The sequence below is a fragment of the Gorilla gorilla genome, chromosome 9 (genome assembly GCF_029281585.2).
Source record: "Gorilla gorilla gorilla isolate KB3781 chromosome 9, NHGRI_mGorGor1-v2.1_pri, whole genome shotgun sequence".
Lineage (NCBI taxonomy): Eukaryota > Metazoa > Chordata > Mammalia > Primates > Hominidae > Gorilla > Gorilla gorilla.
Window position 1 is genome coordinate 133,420,447 of NC_073233.2, and position 16,636 is coordinate 133,437,082.

Sequence of the window (16,636 nt, forward strand, 5' to 3'; positions counted from 1 at the left end):
TTATTGATATAGTTAGGTGCTCAAATTGGAGGCGCTTCCTGAGGGGAACCAGACAGCAAAATTCATGGATTTTGCCCTAGGAGTGCCCATTCTCCATCTCTACCTACAAAACTAAAACTCTAAATAAGCAAGGCAAAGGACATGCCAGGCAAGGACACTGCCAGTTTGTACCGGGATTTTGCTGGGATTAAGTTGATTACCATTGCTTTAAAACATATTTGGAGCATTTACAGTTTGCAAAGGCAACATGATAGGACCTTTGAATACAAAAATATATACATTAGTACCATATCTTGGAAAGAAGACAGGCTCGAGAGCCAACAGATCTGCCAATGGCTGGCTGAGTGACCAGCATCATTGGTCCTGATTTCCTCATTTGTTATAAGGAAGGTGTTGGTACAGAGTTAACATCTTTAGGAGTTATTTTTAATAAATCAATAATTTAATTAATCATTTTGATTGAAGTAATATGTTTATTTAATCCAATATATCCAAAGTGTTACCATTTCAAAATGTAATCCACAAAAAAACTAATGAGGCAGTTTTTATTCTTTTTTTGTACTAAGTCCTTTGAAATCCAGTGTATATTTTCCATTTACAGTACATCTCACTTTGGACTAGCCACATTTCAAGTGCTCAACAGTCAAATGTGGCCTGTGGCTACCGCAAGGGACAACACAGCTCTAAAGCAAACACAAGTAATTGCCAGTCAGGGGTTCTTCATCTTCAGTACATAGACCCCTGCGGGCTCTTTGAAGGTAACTATATTTCAATGAAATTGGTTTCCTTTACAAGACTAAGTATTTTATTTTATGCATTTAAAAACATTATTTGGAGAAGGAGCCCACAGGCTTCTCCATACCACCAAAGGAGGTCATAGTGCAAAAAAGATTAAGAATCCCTGAGCAACAAAAAAGTGAGATTAGAAAAGATGGCAGAATGCAGTAGAGAGTAAAACAGTTTTCATAGCCCAGGGATTTGTGTTGATTAAGGCAGTACTCTGTGATGGCTAAGAGCATAGGCTTTGGGTTCCTGTCCTGGTCCTGTCACTCCTAGTTGGGAGACTTTGGGCAAGTTATCAGCCTCACTGTGCCTCAATTTCATCATCTATAAAATGGAGTTTAAAACAGTGCTTCCCTTGAAGATTACTTTTTGGACTAAATGAGATCATCTTTGAAGTGTTAAGTACAATGTGCAGAATATAGAAAGCATCTAATAAATATCAATCATTCTAGAAAAATCAAAGCTGGGCACGGTGGCTCACACCTGTAATCCCAGCAACCGGAGAGGCTGAGGCAGGAGGATTGGTTGAGCCCATGAGTTTGAGGCTATAGTGAGCTATGATCACACTACTGTATGCCAGCCTGGGTGACAAAGTGAGACCCTATCTTTAAAAAAAAAAAAAAAAAAGTTAAAAATAATTCTAGGAAAACCAGGATAGCTAACTTACATAGAAATGTGATGTGGGGGCTGGGCACAGTGGCTCATGCCTGTAATCCCAGCACTTTGGGAGGCTGAGGTGCATGGATCACCTGAGGTCAGGAGTTCAAGACCAGCCTGGCCAACATGGCAAAACCCTGTCTCTACTAAAAATACAAAAAAAAAAAAATTAGCTGAGCATGGTGGCAGGTGCCTGTAATCCCAGCTACTTGGGAGGCTGAGGCAGGAGAATCGCTTGAGCCCAAGAGGCGGAGGTTGCAGTGAGCCGAGATCATGCCATTGCACTCCAGCCTGGGCAACAAGAGCGAAACTCCATCTCAAAAAAAAAAGAAAGAAAGAAAGAAAGAAATGTGATGTGGGAGTGCTTCAAGTAAAAGAAAAATTATCCCTGCTATGATATTCTCTGTGCAATGCTTCAATATGCTTATCAAACAAGAGAATTATTGCTGAAAGAATTTTAGCATCTTTTTTTACTAAGGCTTCTTTTTTCAATTCATTTGTTCAAAGGTTCCTGGATCGTGGGTTCCATTTTACAGAGATATGAAAGCCAATCAGATAGGGTTGCAGGTATTTACACTGCCTTTAAATTTGTACTTTTCTCTGGGAATGACAGGAGAGAAGCAGATGGTGACACCAGTGGGGTTTCTGATTTGAAATGACACAGTCTATATGATTAACCAGCAACAAGAGGCCAATCCAACTGGAATCTAGGACTAAGACTGAGTTTTGAGTGTTGGCAACAGGAAGAGTGTGCTGAAAGCACCTATCCTCAGCCCAGGCAGAGTGTAGAGAAAATGGATTCATCTAGAAAATTATAAAAGACGAAACGAATATCACAGCTCTAGGGTTCAGACACATGCTCATTTGAAACAGTCCATAATATAGACTGATTGTTTTTTGTCAACTCATTATCCAAGAGCCAAGAAGTGCTGCATGAATGACCATCTGGAGATGAAGTTAAAGTGAAAGCCAGTGCTGGGAAACTAGTCACTCAACACCCAAACTGAATCCAGCACTTGTGGAAAGACCTCAGGCTGTGGCACAGATGAGAGTCAGGCGTTCTGACTGGCCCCACTATAGCCTCCAGGAGGGCTCTGTGGATTGGGGTTGGCAGCACTTCCTTAGATGGTGACCCTGCCTTCCTTCCTTTAGCCCACTTTCTTTCGCCCTCCTCTCTTCACGGAGTGCTTTCATCCTTCAACTAAAATGTCTGAAACAACCTTATTTTCCATCCTGGCAAGCTTGCACCATCCTCATTCATAGCTCATCTGGGAGCCTTCTTTTCCTTAAAGTAGGATTAATACAAGTGATAGCTTATTCCCTTTAGACTTCCAAGATCAAAAATAAATACATACATACATGAAAATGGCAGAAAGACGGAACCATGGGAGGGTCGCCTTTTCTTTTTCTCTTTACCACAGAACAGAGCGCAGGACTATAGTCTGATTGTCCTACAATCTATTCCATTTATTTTCATTCCCAATAGATGGTGTAATTTGGAAAAGAAAAGACACTCACGGGGCTTAACAGAGACCCAGTAGGAAACGCATAAACGTCTCCTTGCAGCACAATGATGCATCTCGGGGCTGCGGTACAAATGCTCAGTCCCTGCTTTGCTGAGCTGACCCGAGTGGAGCGGAGCGGTGGAGATTTCACCACCCTAACCCCGCTGGGCCTCGGCACCTCCACACAAGCCCCATTCCATCTCCTTCTTCCCATCACTTGGTCCATAGATCAATTGATTCCGTGCCTCGTCCCCCATATCCGTCCCTAAAACCCACCCGGCACTGATCCACCTTCAGATTTCCCACTGCTCCTCCGCAGAACCCACCCAGTGTGCATGTTTGTGCACATTTTGACAGAAAAAGTATTTCGTTGCATATGGATCAGCAACCCCTTCGCGGTTCTGCTTGTTCCCCTCCCCCTCCTCCCGCTGCTCCATTCACCTCCATCTCAGATCCCCCTCCTCCCCCCAGTCCGGTGGGGTAAAGAAAGCCTCCTCCAGGCAGCACAATGGCTGGCACTCTGAGGAAGCCGGACTCCTCCCGTGCAGGCCGCATACACACTCCACTGCCCTTCCGGCCAAACAAGCCCGGACACGGGAGAGGGATGAGAGTCGGGGATGCCTAGCGGCGGGGGGGGGGGGGGGGGGGGGGGAGGGATAGGCAAAAGGGAAGAAGAGCGGGCTGTGATACCCCCTCGACGCCGTCAAACACTGCTCCCCGCGCTCCAGAGCCCGGGGCCCACCCGACGGCAGCGCGCCCCGCCACCGCGCAGCCGCCCCGGTCCCTTCTCCCGCCCGTCTGTAGTAAAACAATCGCTCTCCCGGCGTCTGCGGCCGCTGCCAGCGGTTCTGACACTGCAGGAATGCGCGGTCTGGGGAAGGCTCCGCACTCTGGGGAGGGGCACGAGCGGGGTCGGGGGTAAGTTTTTAGGGACAAAGATGATCTTGGGGCGTTTACGGTGAGTGGACCAGATAACGGTCCCGGGACGAGGTACCGACCCACTGCCCCAGCGCGATCGGGCGGCGTTCCCTTCTTCCCCCAGCCCCCATACCTCGCCGCCTGCCTTCACACGCGCGCACACACGCGGGCACACACACGCGGACACACACACACACACACACACACACACACCAGGCCTGGCTGGAGGGCCGATGCTGAGATGATACTGGAAGTGCCCATCATCCCACATCTCCAGGGCCTGGCGCGGCGTCCCAGCTGCGCTCCCTGAAGGGCTGGGCAGGAAGGCGACGGCCTCCCGTTGTTCCTTTCTAATCCCAGAATGGGACCAGGTGAGGAGAGCTGCGGCGACCCCAGACCGTCCTGTCAGAGAATCCCGGGGCCTCCTTACCACCCCCACCAGACTCCACCCCCAGCAGTGAGTCGGGTCCTAACTAAAGTCGACCCCCGCGACGGCACCTGTGCGGGTCCTGGCGGAGGGAGGCGGATCCCGGGGCTCAGCCGGACACCCCCATCCACGGGCCGCGGGAGCGGCCGGAGCGCAGCGCAGCGCAGCGGAGAGCCAGCCAGCCAGCCAGCCAGCCAGCGCTCCCCCCGCAGCTCCGGCGGCGCCCGGCTCCGCTCCCGCCTCCACCCCACCCCCTCCCCGCGCTCGTGCCCGGGCTCCGGGGGCGCGCCCGCGCTCGGGCACCCACCCAACTGGCACGCGCGGGAGCTGGACGTCATCCCCTCGTTAACATTCATAGCCTTCCTCCGAGCACGTGGGCTTGCCTTTATTAATATTTATGCATTTCTGTTTCTCTCCTCTTTAACATTGGCCTTTCTGCTTCCCTCATGAATATTCAGAAACTCCAAGATGAAAGCGTGCAATAACTACCAATATGGATACCTCGCAGGGCCTGACACTAGTTTCTGGATAAAATGCAGGCGATGGCTGCTGGCGGATGCCGGCAGACACACTCAAAGACCCTTTTGGACTTTCCGAGTTTCCCATTCTCCTCTACTGGAGGCTGAGGCGGGCAGGCCCAGCGACGTCTCCCAGCTCCAACTGGGTTCGGACCTCAAGCCAAAAATGAGGAGGCCGGCAGGAGAGCTTTTCTCGCCCAAAGATGCTGGGTGGGAGCCGGATCCAGCTGAAAAATCTGAGTGAGAAGGTTTCAGGCCCAGGAGGACTTGAGATAATACAGGAAAATTCAAGAGGCTGAAATGAGAAGGGTCCCTGGAGTCTTGTGAAAAATTATTAATTTATCTTGTCTACTTGTCTACTATAGGCCTGTGCTTATAGAAGTTGTCAATAAAAAATCTAATAATTCATGAATACACACAACTAAGAGCACAAGAACTGTAATTATCAAAGGAAGGCACTGGAAAAAGCATGTCGGCTTGGAGAACCCCAAGTACTTTTGTCTGATGGCAAAGTACCTCTGGGCTGAACTGAGGACTTCAACTGGAAGGGGCAGGGAGCTTCTCTTTTGCTCGTTTATGCATTCATTCCACAGACATTTCAACCATGAGAAGGATGGAGACAGGAATAATGTCCCAGTGAGATGAGAAGAAGCGTTGGCCTATTTGCCTTTGTAGGAGCAATAGACAGAGGATGTCTTCCTGTAAGAAATCATAAGGCCAGGCACAGTGGCTCACACCTATAATCCCAACATGTTGGAAAGCTGAGGCAAGAGGATCACTTGAGGCCAGGAGTTCAAGACCAGCCTAGGCAACATAGTGAGACCCCATCTCTATAAAAAAAAAAAAAAATTAGCCAGGCATGGTGGGCCCATCCTGGTAGCCCATCCTGGTAGCCCATCCTGGTAGCCCCAGCTACACTGGAGGATGAGGTGGGAGGATCGCTTGAGCCCAAGAGGTTGAAGCTGCACTCCGGCCTGGGCGACAGCAAGACCTTGTCTCAAAAGTAAATAAATAAATAAATAAATCACAAAGAGTAGCTGGTTAAAAGATCCCTAGATCTCCTTTTTTGGGATCATGCCCAGTTTTGTGACCTTGGGTTAGTTAACTTCCCTGTGGCTCATTTCCTCATCTGTAAAATGACGAAAATAATTGTGCCCGCCGGGCGCAGTGGCTCACGCCTGTAATCCCAGCACTTTGGGAGGCCGAGGCGGGCGGATCACGAGGTCAGGAGATCGAGACCATCCTGGCTAACACGGTGAAACCCCATCTCCACCAAAAATACAAAAAATTAGCTGTGCGTGGTGGCGGGCGCCTGTAGTCCCAATTACTCGGAGGCTGAGAATGGCGTGCACCCAGGAGGTGGAGCTTGGAGTGAGCCGAGATTGCGCCACTGCACTCCAGCCTGGGTGACAAAGCGAGACTCCGTCTCAAAAAAAAAAAAGAAAGAAAATAATAGTACCACACTCTATTGTGGCCTGTTGTGGGATTAAAGGAGTGAATATGAGTAAAGTACTTCCAGGTTTATTAGAAGGCACTATATGTATGTATGTGTGTATATATATACACACACACATATAGATGTCCCATATATACGTCTCATAGAGATGTCCCATATATACGTCTCATAGAGATGTCCCATATATACGTCTCATAGAGATGTCCCATATATACGTCTCATAGAGATGTCCCATATATACGTCTCATAGAGATGTCCCATATATACGTCTCATAGAGATGTCCCATATATAAGTCTCATAGAGATGTCCCATATATAAGTCTCATAGAGATGTCCCATATATAAGTCTCATAGAGATGTCCCATATATATGTCTCATATAGATGTCCCATATATATGTCTCATATAGATGTCCCATATATATGTCTCATATAGATGTCCCATATATATGTCTCATATATATGTCCTGTATGTGTGTGTGTGTATATATATATATGTGTGTGTGTGTGTGTGTGTGTGTATATGTGTATATATATATGTATATATATATGTCTTGGCTAATTTGAGGCCATCTTTTGTCTAGATCTTCAGAGCATGGGAAAAACAGATTTGAGAGAAGCTTGTGAAGTACTGAAAGTGATAAAGAACTTGGTCTTGAGCTGGTGACCTTGTTAGTTATCCTCTCTGTACCTCAGTTTTCTCATCTGTAAAATGGAGATGCCAATATCTGCTGTTGGATGCCAATATCTACTACAAGGTTGTTGTTATGCATATTAAGTAATATAATGCATGCAAAATGCTTAGCACAGTGCCTGGCATATAATAAGCAACCAATTAGTGGATTCTGTGGTTATTTTTGTGAGGCTATGAAGAAACTGAAAGCTGAGGACAAGTAGCCTAGGCTAGGTACCTAGGATGAGAAATCCCTGAACATGAGCCCAGTTATTCTTCCAGCAAACACTTATTTTATTGTAGTAAGATATATATAACATAAAAATTACTATTTTAACCATTTTTAAGTGTACAATTCACTGGTATTAAACACATTCACATTGTTGTGTAACCACCACCACTATTCATCTACAGAAATTTTGTTATCCAAACAGAAACTCTGTATCCATTAAACACTAACTCCCCAGTACTCCCTTCCCCAGCCCCTGGTAACCACTATTCTAATTTTGTCTCTAAGAATTTGACTATTCTAAGTACCTCATATAAGTGTAATTATACAATATTTGTTTTTTGTATCTGACTTATTTCACTTAGCACAATGTTTTCAAGGTTAATCTATGTTGCAACAATGTCAGAATTTCTTTTCTTTTTAAGGTAAATAATATTCCATGGTATGTATATACTACATTTTGTTTATCTATTCATCTGCCCATGGACATTTGGATTGTTTCCACCTTTTGGCTATTGTGAATAATGCTACTAATCTGTCATGGGATTAGAGTGAGGAAGAAAGAATAAAAAAATAATGCTGCTATCAACATCGGTGTACAAATTCCAGCAAGCATTGGTTGCATTCCATGACCTAGGCTAGAAGCTGGGGAGCTAAAAATGAAGGCATGCTTTCAAGAGGTTCCATGTTTAGTATGTTGATTTCCAAACTCTGCTGCTTAGAACCTGCAGTGGATTGAATGGTATTTTCCTAAAATTTGTGTCTACTCAGAACCTCAGAATGTGACTTTTACAGATGTAATCAGTTATGATGAGGTCATACTAGATTCGGGTAGGCCCTAAATCCAATGACTGGTGTCCTTATAAGAAGAGGAGAGGAGGCTGGGCGTGGTGGCTCACACCTGTAATCCTAGCACTTTGGGAGGTGAGTAGATCAACTGTAGTCAGGAGTTCGAGACCAGCCTGGACAACATGGTGAAACCCCATCTCTACTAAAAATTAAAAAAAAAAAAATTAGCAGGGTGTGGTGTCACATACCTATAATCCCAGCTACCTGGGAGGCTGAGGAAGGAGAATCGCTTGAACCAGGGAGGCATAGGTTGCAGTGAGCTGAGATCATGCCACTCTACTCCAGCCCAGGTGACAGAGCAAGACTATGTCAAAAACAAAAACAAAAAATACAAGAGGAGAGCATGCGCAGGAAAGGAGGCAGAGATTGGAGTAATTCAAGTACAAGCCAAATGACACCAAGGATTGCCAGGAACCACCCAAAGCTAGAATGAGGCAAGAAAAGATTCTTCCCCAGGACCTTCAGTAGGTAGCATGGCCCTGCTGACAGCTTGATTTTGGACTTCCAGCCTCTAGAACCATGAAACCATAAATTTCTATTTAAAGATCATTTGTTGTGGCAGGCCTAGGAAACTAATACAAATTTTGGTAGTAGAAAGTGGGGTGCTGCTGTAACAAATACTTAAAAATGTGGAAGTGCCTTTGGAACATTGTAATGCAAAGAGGCTGGAAGAAGTTTGAGACACATGACAGAAAAAGCCTATATTGCCCCAAAGAGACTGTTGGTATAATTATGAATATTAAGGGCAATTCTAGTGAGGCTTCAGAAATGAGGAGACTGTAGAGAAAGTTTCTACGGTCATAGAGAATACATATATTATTATAACAAAATAGGAATATGAATGTTAAAGGTGATTCTGGTAAGGTCTAAGATGGAAATGAGGAACTGTTGCTAGAAACTGAACAAAAGACAAACTGTGTTATAGAGTGACAGAGAACTTGGCTGAATTTTGTCCTGCTCTTGGAAGGCAAGTAGAACTTGTAAGCGATGAACTTGTATATTTAGCTGAGATTTCCAGGCAAAGTGTAGGAGATTTGGCCAGGTTTCTCCTTGCTGCTTATAGTACAATGCAAGGAGGAATGATGGTGTGGATCCCTTTCACTCCTAAGTAGCAAGTTACACAGGAGACCAACATGGTTTCTGAGAATTTTATACCAACAGAAACACTGTCAGCCTGGAATGAAAAGGACAGAGATGAAATGAAGGACAAGTCTTAGACCTCTGAAATTCCACAGGCAGAAAATAGGCTGATGCACGTTCTTGGCAGCAAACATGGGTTATCCTTCAAGAAAAAGAAAGAATGACTCTTAGGATGGGGCCCACTGCCCTGGATCCAGAGGATGGAGCATCAAACCATAAGGGATTTTTCTCAGGCCTTGAAACCTAATGGAACTTCCCCTGCTGTTCTACAAGCTTGCTTTGGACTAATGACCCCCTGTTTTCCTTCCATTTTCTCTCTTTCAAAAATGTTTTTTTTAATTTTTTTTGTAGAAATGGGGTCTCACTATGTTGCCCAGGCTGGTCTCAAACTCTTGGCCTCAAGGGATCCTCCCACGTCAGCCTCCCAAAGGACTAAGATTATAGGCAAGAGCCACTGTGCCCAGCCCTCATTTTCTCCCTTCTGCAAGGGGAATGTCCATCCAATGTCTGCTCTACCACTCTATTTTGGAAACAAATCATTTGATTTCTAATTTCGTAGGTCCACAATGGGAGAGGAACTTTGCCTCAGAATGTATCACACCTAGAGTTTCACCCATACCTGATTTAAATGATGAGATTTGGAACTTTTAGATTTTATATTTGTAATAGATGAGATTTAGATTTAGAGCTAATGCTGGAATGGGTTAAACCTTAGGAATGTTGGGATGTGACCAGGTACTGTGGCTCACGCCTGTAATCCCAGCCCTGTGGAAGGCTGAGATGGGCAGATCACTTGAGGTCAGGAGTTCGAGACCAGCCTGGCCAACATGGTGAAACCCTGTCCCTACCAAAAATATAAAAAACTAACCTGGTGTGGTGGTGTGTGCCTGTAATCCCGGCTATTCGGGAGGCTGAGGCAGGAAAATTGCTTGAACCTGGGAGGCAGAGGTTGCAGTGAGCTGAGATTGAGCCGCTGTACTCCAGCCTGGACAACAGAGCGAGACTCCCGTCTAAAAAAAAAACAAACAAACAAACAAACAAACAAAAAAACCCAGAATGTTGGGATGGGATTAATGTATTTTGCATGAGGAGTAGACATGAACTTTGGGGGAGCCACGGGGTAGATCGTAGTGGGATGGATAATGTTCCCCAAAAACACATGTCCACCCCAAACTTCAGTATATGACTTTATTTGGAAATAGGGCCTTTGCAGATGTAATTAGTTAAAATGAGACCATACTAGATTAGGGTGGTCTTGAAATCTAATTATTTGGTGTCATTGTTAAGGCAGTCCTAAAAAATAGTACGGAACCCTAGAAAGAGTTAAGGATGTAACTCAATATTCAACATACTTTAATACCTCCTGTGTACAAAGCACTGTGCCAAAATTAAGGATGCAGCAATGAAGAAAATAACTCATGCACTGGCACATGACTTAGCATATAGTATGTGCTCAATAAGTGCTGACTGTGTGTTATTAGGGGTTTCAGGGATCCTCCTTAGAGCTGATAGAACTATTCCCACCTCCCTATCCCTTCAATCAGACTTAGTCCAATTTTATTTTTATACATACTAAAAGTTTCTAGAGCTTTACAAAGTTTCAGCTGGGTGCAGTGGCTCATGCCTGTAATCCCTGCACCTTGGGAGGTCGAGGAGGGAGGATCACTTAAGCCCAGGAGTTTGAGACCAGCCTGAGCACCATGGTGAAATCTCATCTTTACTAAAAATTAAAAAGTAAAAATTAGCCAGGCATGGTGGTGCACTCCTGTAGTCCCAACTACTTTGGAGGCTAAGGTGGGAGGATCGCTTAAGCCCTCAGAGGCGGAGGTTGCAATGAGCTGAGATGGCTCCAGCCTGAGACACAGAGCCAGACCCTGTCTCAAAAATAAACATCTAGCTGGGTGCGGTGGCTCACCCCTGTAATCCCAGCACTTTGGGAGGTCAAGGCTGGTGGATCTTCTGAGCTCAGGAGAGTTCGAGACTAGCCCGGGCAACATAGTAAAACCTCGTCTCTACCAAAAATAAAAATAAAAAGTTAGCCGGGCATGGTGTTGCACACCTGTGGTACCAGCTACTCGGGAGGCCAAGACAGGAGGATCGTTTGAGCCTGAGAAGCGGACACTGAAGTGAGCTGAGATGCACCACTGCACTCCAACCTGGGTGACAGAGTGAAACTCCATCTCAATAAATAAATAAATAAATAATATACACTAAGGGAAAGTGTACACATAAAAAAAGGAAAAAAAATCCACATCCACAGAGAAGCTCATTATTTGATAGAATGACTTAGGCATTGAAATAAAAGATAGTGGACATTGAGTAAATGTTTGTCAAATGAATGAACCAAAACATCCAAAAGGAGATTTGGGCTCTGGGGTCTGAATAACTAAGTTTAAACCTTGATTCCGGCCGGGTGCAGTGGCTCACGACTGTAATCCCAGCACTTTGGGAGGCTGAGGCGGGCGGATCACGAGGTTAGGAGATCGAGACCATCCTGGCTAACACAGTGAAACCCCGTCTCTACTAAAAATACAAAAAATTAGCCAGGCGTGGTGGCGGGCACCTGTAGTCCCAGCTACTCGGGAGGCTGAGGCAGGAGAATGGCATGAACCCAGGAGGTGGAGCTTGCAGTGAGCAGAAATCGTGCCACTGCACTCCAGCCTGGGCGACAGAGCAAGACTGCGTCTCAGGAAAACAAAAACAAAAACAAATAAACCTTGATTCCACAGTCATTAGCTATGTTTCTTAGTTAACTTCTCTAATATTTTCTTTTGCTGGGGTTTTTGTGAGTGTTGAACCCCTCAGATACAAGCTGAGTGCCTTGAATCTAGTTAGTGCCTAATAATGAAACAAGCTACTATTTGCTAAGTAAGGAAAACTGAGGACTGGCGCCATGTAATCCCAGCACTTTGGGAGGCTGAGGCAGGAGGATTGCTTGAAGCCAGGAATTGGAAACCAGACAGGGCAACAAAATAAGACCCCGTCTCTACCAAAAAAAAAGAAAAGGAAAGAAAGAGAGAAAGAAGCCTGGACAAAAAAATGAGATCTTGTCTAAAACACACACACACACACACACACACACACACACACACACACACACACACGAAAGAAAAACTAAGGCTGAGTCATAGCTACAAACTGCTGCTTTTTGGGGATACAGAGTAAATCATTCTGGGAATCCCATCAACACCACTCTAGGGGCTGATTTCAAGGCATTTTGATTTACTTGATAATAGAATCAAAGAACCTTAGAACATATGGAGTATTTAAAGCTCATCTAGCCTGATCACCAACCTGATGCAGAAACCAATATCCCTCCCAGACTGGGAGAATAGAAACACACCTACAGTAATGAGAAAATTTACCTCATAGGGTCACCTAGTCCCTTTTTAAAAAATGGCTTTCAAGTCTGGAAATGGCTTCTTAAGATTAGAAATTCAGTGATAGTGTGCTATGTATTGTGGTTATTCTATTTGATCTTCCTTAGAAAGATCCTTCTTGATGAAGCCAGTTTTCCATGAGACTCTGGAAATGAGCTGCTGAGGCTTTATTGAAAACCTGTGTCAATCCCAGTGCAGCAAATAAAGATGAGCTCATACCTACCAACATTTTAAGACTACTCTGTTTTTCTGTCACTGGTAGTTCTCAAACTCCAACACTTAATTCAAGCCTGTATTCATTTCCATCCTTAATATCCAGGGTTGATTAAACTCCCTGATTTGTTTCCACAAGGGAAATGGAATATTCGCCCAAGATTCAAAATCTATTCATAGCCACCCAGTCAGCAGGTAATTACTCCCTACCACATGCACTAAGAACAAGATCATATTACTTTCAAAGAGAATGGGCAGTAGTATAAAAATGGACAATAAATCAACTCCAAGAATAATTATACATTTCAGAATGCTCACCTCTGTTACCTGATAAAAACACAAAATACACAAACTAGTTGACAAATAGAGTAAATGAATGAGATCACTTAAGATACTGGGAATTTCAGGCTGAGGTAGGAAGATTGCTTCAGCCCAGTAGTTTGAGGTTGCAGTGTGCTATGATCTTACCTGTGAATGCCTGCTCCACTCCAGCTTGGGCAACATAGTGAGACCTTGTCTTTAAATAGGAAAGGAAGGCTTGGCGCAGGGGTCGGCAGGGAGGGGAGGCTGGGAGTAGAGGGGAATGGAGGAGAGGAGAAAGGAGTGGAGGGACAAACTGGAAATTCCCATAAGTGCACCTTGTCAAAAAGAAAAAGAGGTAGAAAGGGCCAAGGGTGGTGGCTCATGCCTGTAGTCCCAGCACTTTGGGAGGCCGAAGCAGGAGGATTGCTTCAGCCCAGGAGTTTGATACCAGCCTGGGCAACACAGTGAGACTGCATCTCTCTAAAAAGTTTTTTAAAAATAAATAAAAGAAATATATATACCAAAAGAAGAGAAAGAGGAAGGAAGAAAAGAAGGAACTGGAAATTCCCATAAGTGCAAATATGTTGACAATTGTTTTTTCTACACAAGAAGAGAATTGGATATTTCAAAAAAGGAGACCCTCTGGAATCTGGTTGTTCAATAGAAAAAAGAAAAAAGAAAAGAGAACCACAAATTTTAATAGGAATAGAAAATGAGGTCCCCACTGTGGGAAGCTTTTAGATCTACAGTGGCCCAGGAAAAACAAGCAAACAAACATATCATTAATCTTCAATTCTCTGTGGCTACCAAGTGATTCATCAGCACAGATCAGCATATGCCCTGGGTGAATGAGGGAAGGCATAGGCTATTATTGTCTCTTACTCTATAGGAAATAGAGCCCAGTCGACGGTGCCATGGTGGGGGGCAGAGGGCAGCACTCTTGAGATGGCTCAGCTCTGTGAGCTCACTTTTAAGTTAGATTTTTTATTCTTCTTAAGACCCTCCAGTTCAAGCAGGGACTTTATCTCTGCAAACCCCTGAGGACTGACTCCCACTCCCCTCTATCTCAGACTAATCTTCTCTATTTTCTGCTATCCCCAGGATGCCCTGGTAATCAGAGTTGTGATTCAGAAGTGACCTTGAGGAAATAGAAATGCCAAAGAACATTAGCATTTCACTGCACCAGTCCAGCCACATAAAAATCACTTCACTACCAGCAAACCCCCAGGGCCCAGCAAGCCATGCAAATACTGCCCAGGGCCACCTCTGTCCTCTTTAAGGCCTCAACTTTGAGCCATGACTGCATTTTCAACCCTGTGAACATGATGAGCAAACAACCCACATTATCCCCAAAGTCTCACTTCGCCAAGATTTAAATAAGCCAATCTCTTCTAGTTGTCACATTCTACGAGGTGAGAGCCTAATAACACAGAACACCAAGTCCCAAAGAAGAGGTGTGCTGAGCCAGGTTGCTCTGACAAAGATTCTTTGCTTGACAAATCTTTAGTCAGGCTCCTGAACCTTCCCCTAGGTCAATCTGTGCACTTCCTTATAAAATCCAGTTTCAGCAAGAACCGTGTGAAGTTTAGCAAGAACCCTCTACCCCCAATATCTGATCAGGGTCCTCATCCTCTACCATCCCCCAGGTGATGTCTGACCACCCTGGCCTATCTTCAGCAAAAATCCTGTTAGGTTGCTTTAGCCAGAATCCCCCTTATCCCTGATGTTTCCACCTAGTAATTTTTCATCCACTGATCCTTGTCCTGTTTTTGGCTATAAATTCCCACTTGCCCATCTATTTCAGAGTTGAGCCCAATCTTTGTTCCCCACTGCAGAATCCTATTGCAGTGGTCCCTATGCTTATTGCAGTGGTCCTCAATAAAGTTTACTTTATTGTGCTTTAACAAGTATCATTGAGGCCGGGCGTGGTGGCTCACGCCTGTAATCCCAGCACTTTGGGAGGCCGAGGCGGGCAGATCACGAGGTCAGGAGATCGAGACCATCCTGACTAACATGGTGAAACCCTGTCTCTACTAAAAATACAAAAAACATTAGCCGGGCGTGGTGGCGGGCGCCTGTAGTCCCAGCTACTCGGGAAGCTGAGGCAGGAGAATGGCGTGAACCCGCGAGGCGGAGCTTGCAGTGAGCCGAGATTGCACCACTGCACTCCAGCCTGGGCCACAGAGCTAGACTCCGTCTCAAAAAAAAAAAAAAAAAAAACAAGAATCATTGAATAATTTTTTCTTCAACAGCTCCCTTAAGAATATATAAAGGAAGGGCTGGGCACAGTGGCTCATGCCTGTAAATCCCAGCACTTTGGGAGGCCGAGGTGGGTGGATCGCAAGGTCAGCAGTTTGAGACCAGCCTGGCCAATATGGTGAAACCCCATCTCTACTAAAAATACAAAAAAAATTAGCCAGGCATGGTGACACATGCCTGTAATCCCAGCTACTCAGGAGGCTGAGGCAGGAGAATTGCTTGAACTCGGGAGGCAGAGGTTGCAGTGAGCCGAGGTCACGCCATTGCACTCCAGCCTGGGCAACAGAGCGAGACTCCATCTCAAAAAAAAAAAAAAAAAAAAACACCAATATATAGAGGAAATGGCCAGGTGTGGTGGCTCACACCTGTAATCCCAACACTTTCAGAGGCTGAGGAGGGCAGATCACCTAAGGTCAGGAGTTTGAGACCATCCTGGCCAACACAGTGAAACCCCGTCTCTACTAAAAATACAAAAATTAGCTGGGTGTGGTGGTGGGCACCTGTAATCTCAGCTACTCGGTAGACTGAGACAGGAGAATCGCTTGAGCCCAAGAGGTGGAGGTTGCAGTGAACCGAGATTGCACCAGTGCACTCCAGCCTGGGTGACAGAGCAAGACTCCATATCAAAAAAAAAAAAAAAAAAAAGACTATGTAGAGGAAATGATATCCTGAAAAACTCTTGACATGGTACAGCATTGAAACTGGGTTTTGGAAAGCTATGAGAGAAAAAAAATTCATTGTTGGATATTGATCAGATACCCAGGGGCACATGAGAAGTGAACTATGGAGTGCTTACCACTGTCTTAGAAAAGCCGTTGGACAGAGAATGAACATAAAACCAAAAGCTTTGAGAGGCTTGGCATCTATGATCAAAGTCAGCTGATTTTGTAGATTGGCAGAGTCAAATAAATCCAGATTCTTTCCAGGGTAAGAATTTGTTCTTTGGGTATAATGCTCGGACATGAATGCAATGCAAAATGTATAAATCAAAGAAAGCTCATTCATGACCTATTAGAAAAGAAAAGATTTTCCCAAAGTCTAATAGCGGCACCTTTGTTTATAGCTAAAAGAAATGAATAGAAATTATTCTTAAATCCTTTTGTAAACTTGTTTCGAACAGAAAAAAATTGATCCACATTAAGTAATCCAGGTCTCTACCACTTGCAAGACCAGAAAAAATTCCCAGTTTAGTGTTCCACATAATTGTGTGATTATGGCAGATCTAATATCTAGTGCATTAAAAGAGAGGAAAACTAAAGATAAGGGAGAAGAAGGAGAAGAATACATGACCTTGGTAACTGGGAAAAGCTCCACAGGCTAGGAGTCAG

General features: G+C 44.8%; 2 protein-coding genes and 1 long non-coding RNA gene across 10 annotated transcripts in view; 1 reads left to right on the forward strand and 2 right to left on the reverse strand.

The window, feature by feature from the left end:
• FEZ1 (fasciculation and elongation protein zeta 1) overlaps nt 1-4,646 on the reverse strand; it is a 50,490-nt gene extending 45,844 nt beyond the window's left edge. Inside the window, exon 1 of one of the 8 annotated variants that reach the window (XM_063693651.1) lies at nt 4,598-4,646. The gene's annotated coding sequence lies outside the window, so the exon portion shown is untranslated. Of the gene's footprint in view, nt 1-3,635; nt 3,794-4,074; nt 4,559-4,597 lie in introns of those variants that run through there. The other 7 variants (XM_055356320.2, XM_031016278.2, XM_063693650.1 and 4 more) reach the window with 7 other exon arrangements.
• On the forward strand, nt 3,011-7,751 carry LOC101131629 (putative uncharacterized protein MGC39545). Its single transcript, XM_063693715.1, has 4 exons — nt 3,011-3,083; nt 3,243-3,420; nt 3,600-3,863; nt 4,749-7,751. The coding sequence occupies exons 1-4, from the start codon at nt 3,011-3,013 to the stop codon at nt 5,050-5,052; spliced, it is 819 nt and encodes a 272-aa protein (XP_063549785.1). The 3' UTR covers nt 5,053-7,751.
• A 2,270-nt stretch (nt 7,752-10,021) lies between these two features.
• Nucleotides 10,022-16,636, reverse strand: part of LOC129525507 (uncharacterized) — an 84,780-nt gene continuing 78,165 nt past the window's right edge. The window contains exon 3 of the long non-coding RNA XR_008669861.2: nt 10,022-10,163. This is a non-coding gene — a long non-coding RNA (uncharacterized lncRNA). The remainder of the gene's footprint in view (nt 10,164-16,636) is intronic.

Coding starts and splice junctions, on each gene's coding strand:
- LOC101131629 (XM_063693715.1), top strand. CDS start 3,011: ATGATGCATCTCGGGGCTGCGGTACAAATGCTCAGTCCCTGCTTTGCT. Junction 3,084..3,242: donor GACCCGAGTGGAGCGGAGCG/GTGGAGATTTCA, acceptor ATCCACCTTCAG/ATTTCCCACTGCTCCTCCGC. Junction 3,421..3,599: donor CCCCTCCTCCCCCCAGTCCG/GTGGGGTAAAGA, acceptor GGGGGGGGGGAG/GGATAGGCAAAAGGGAAGAA.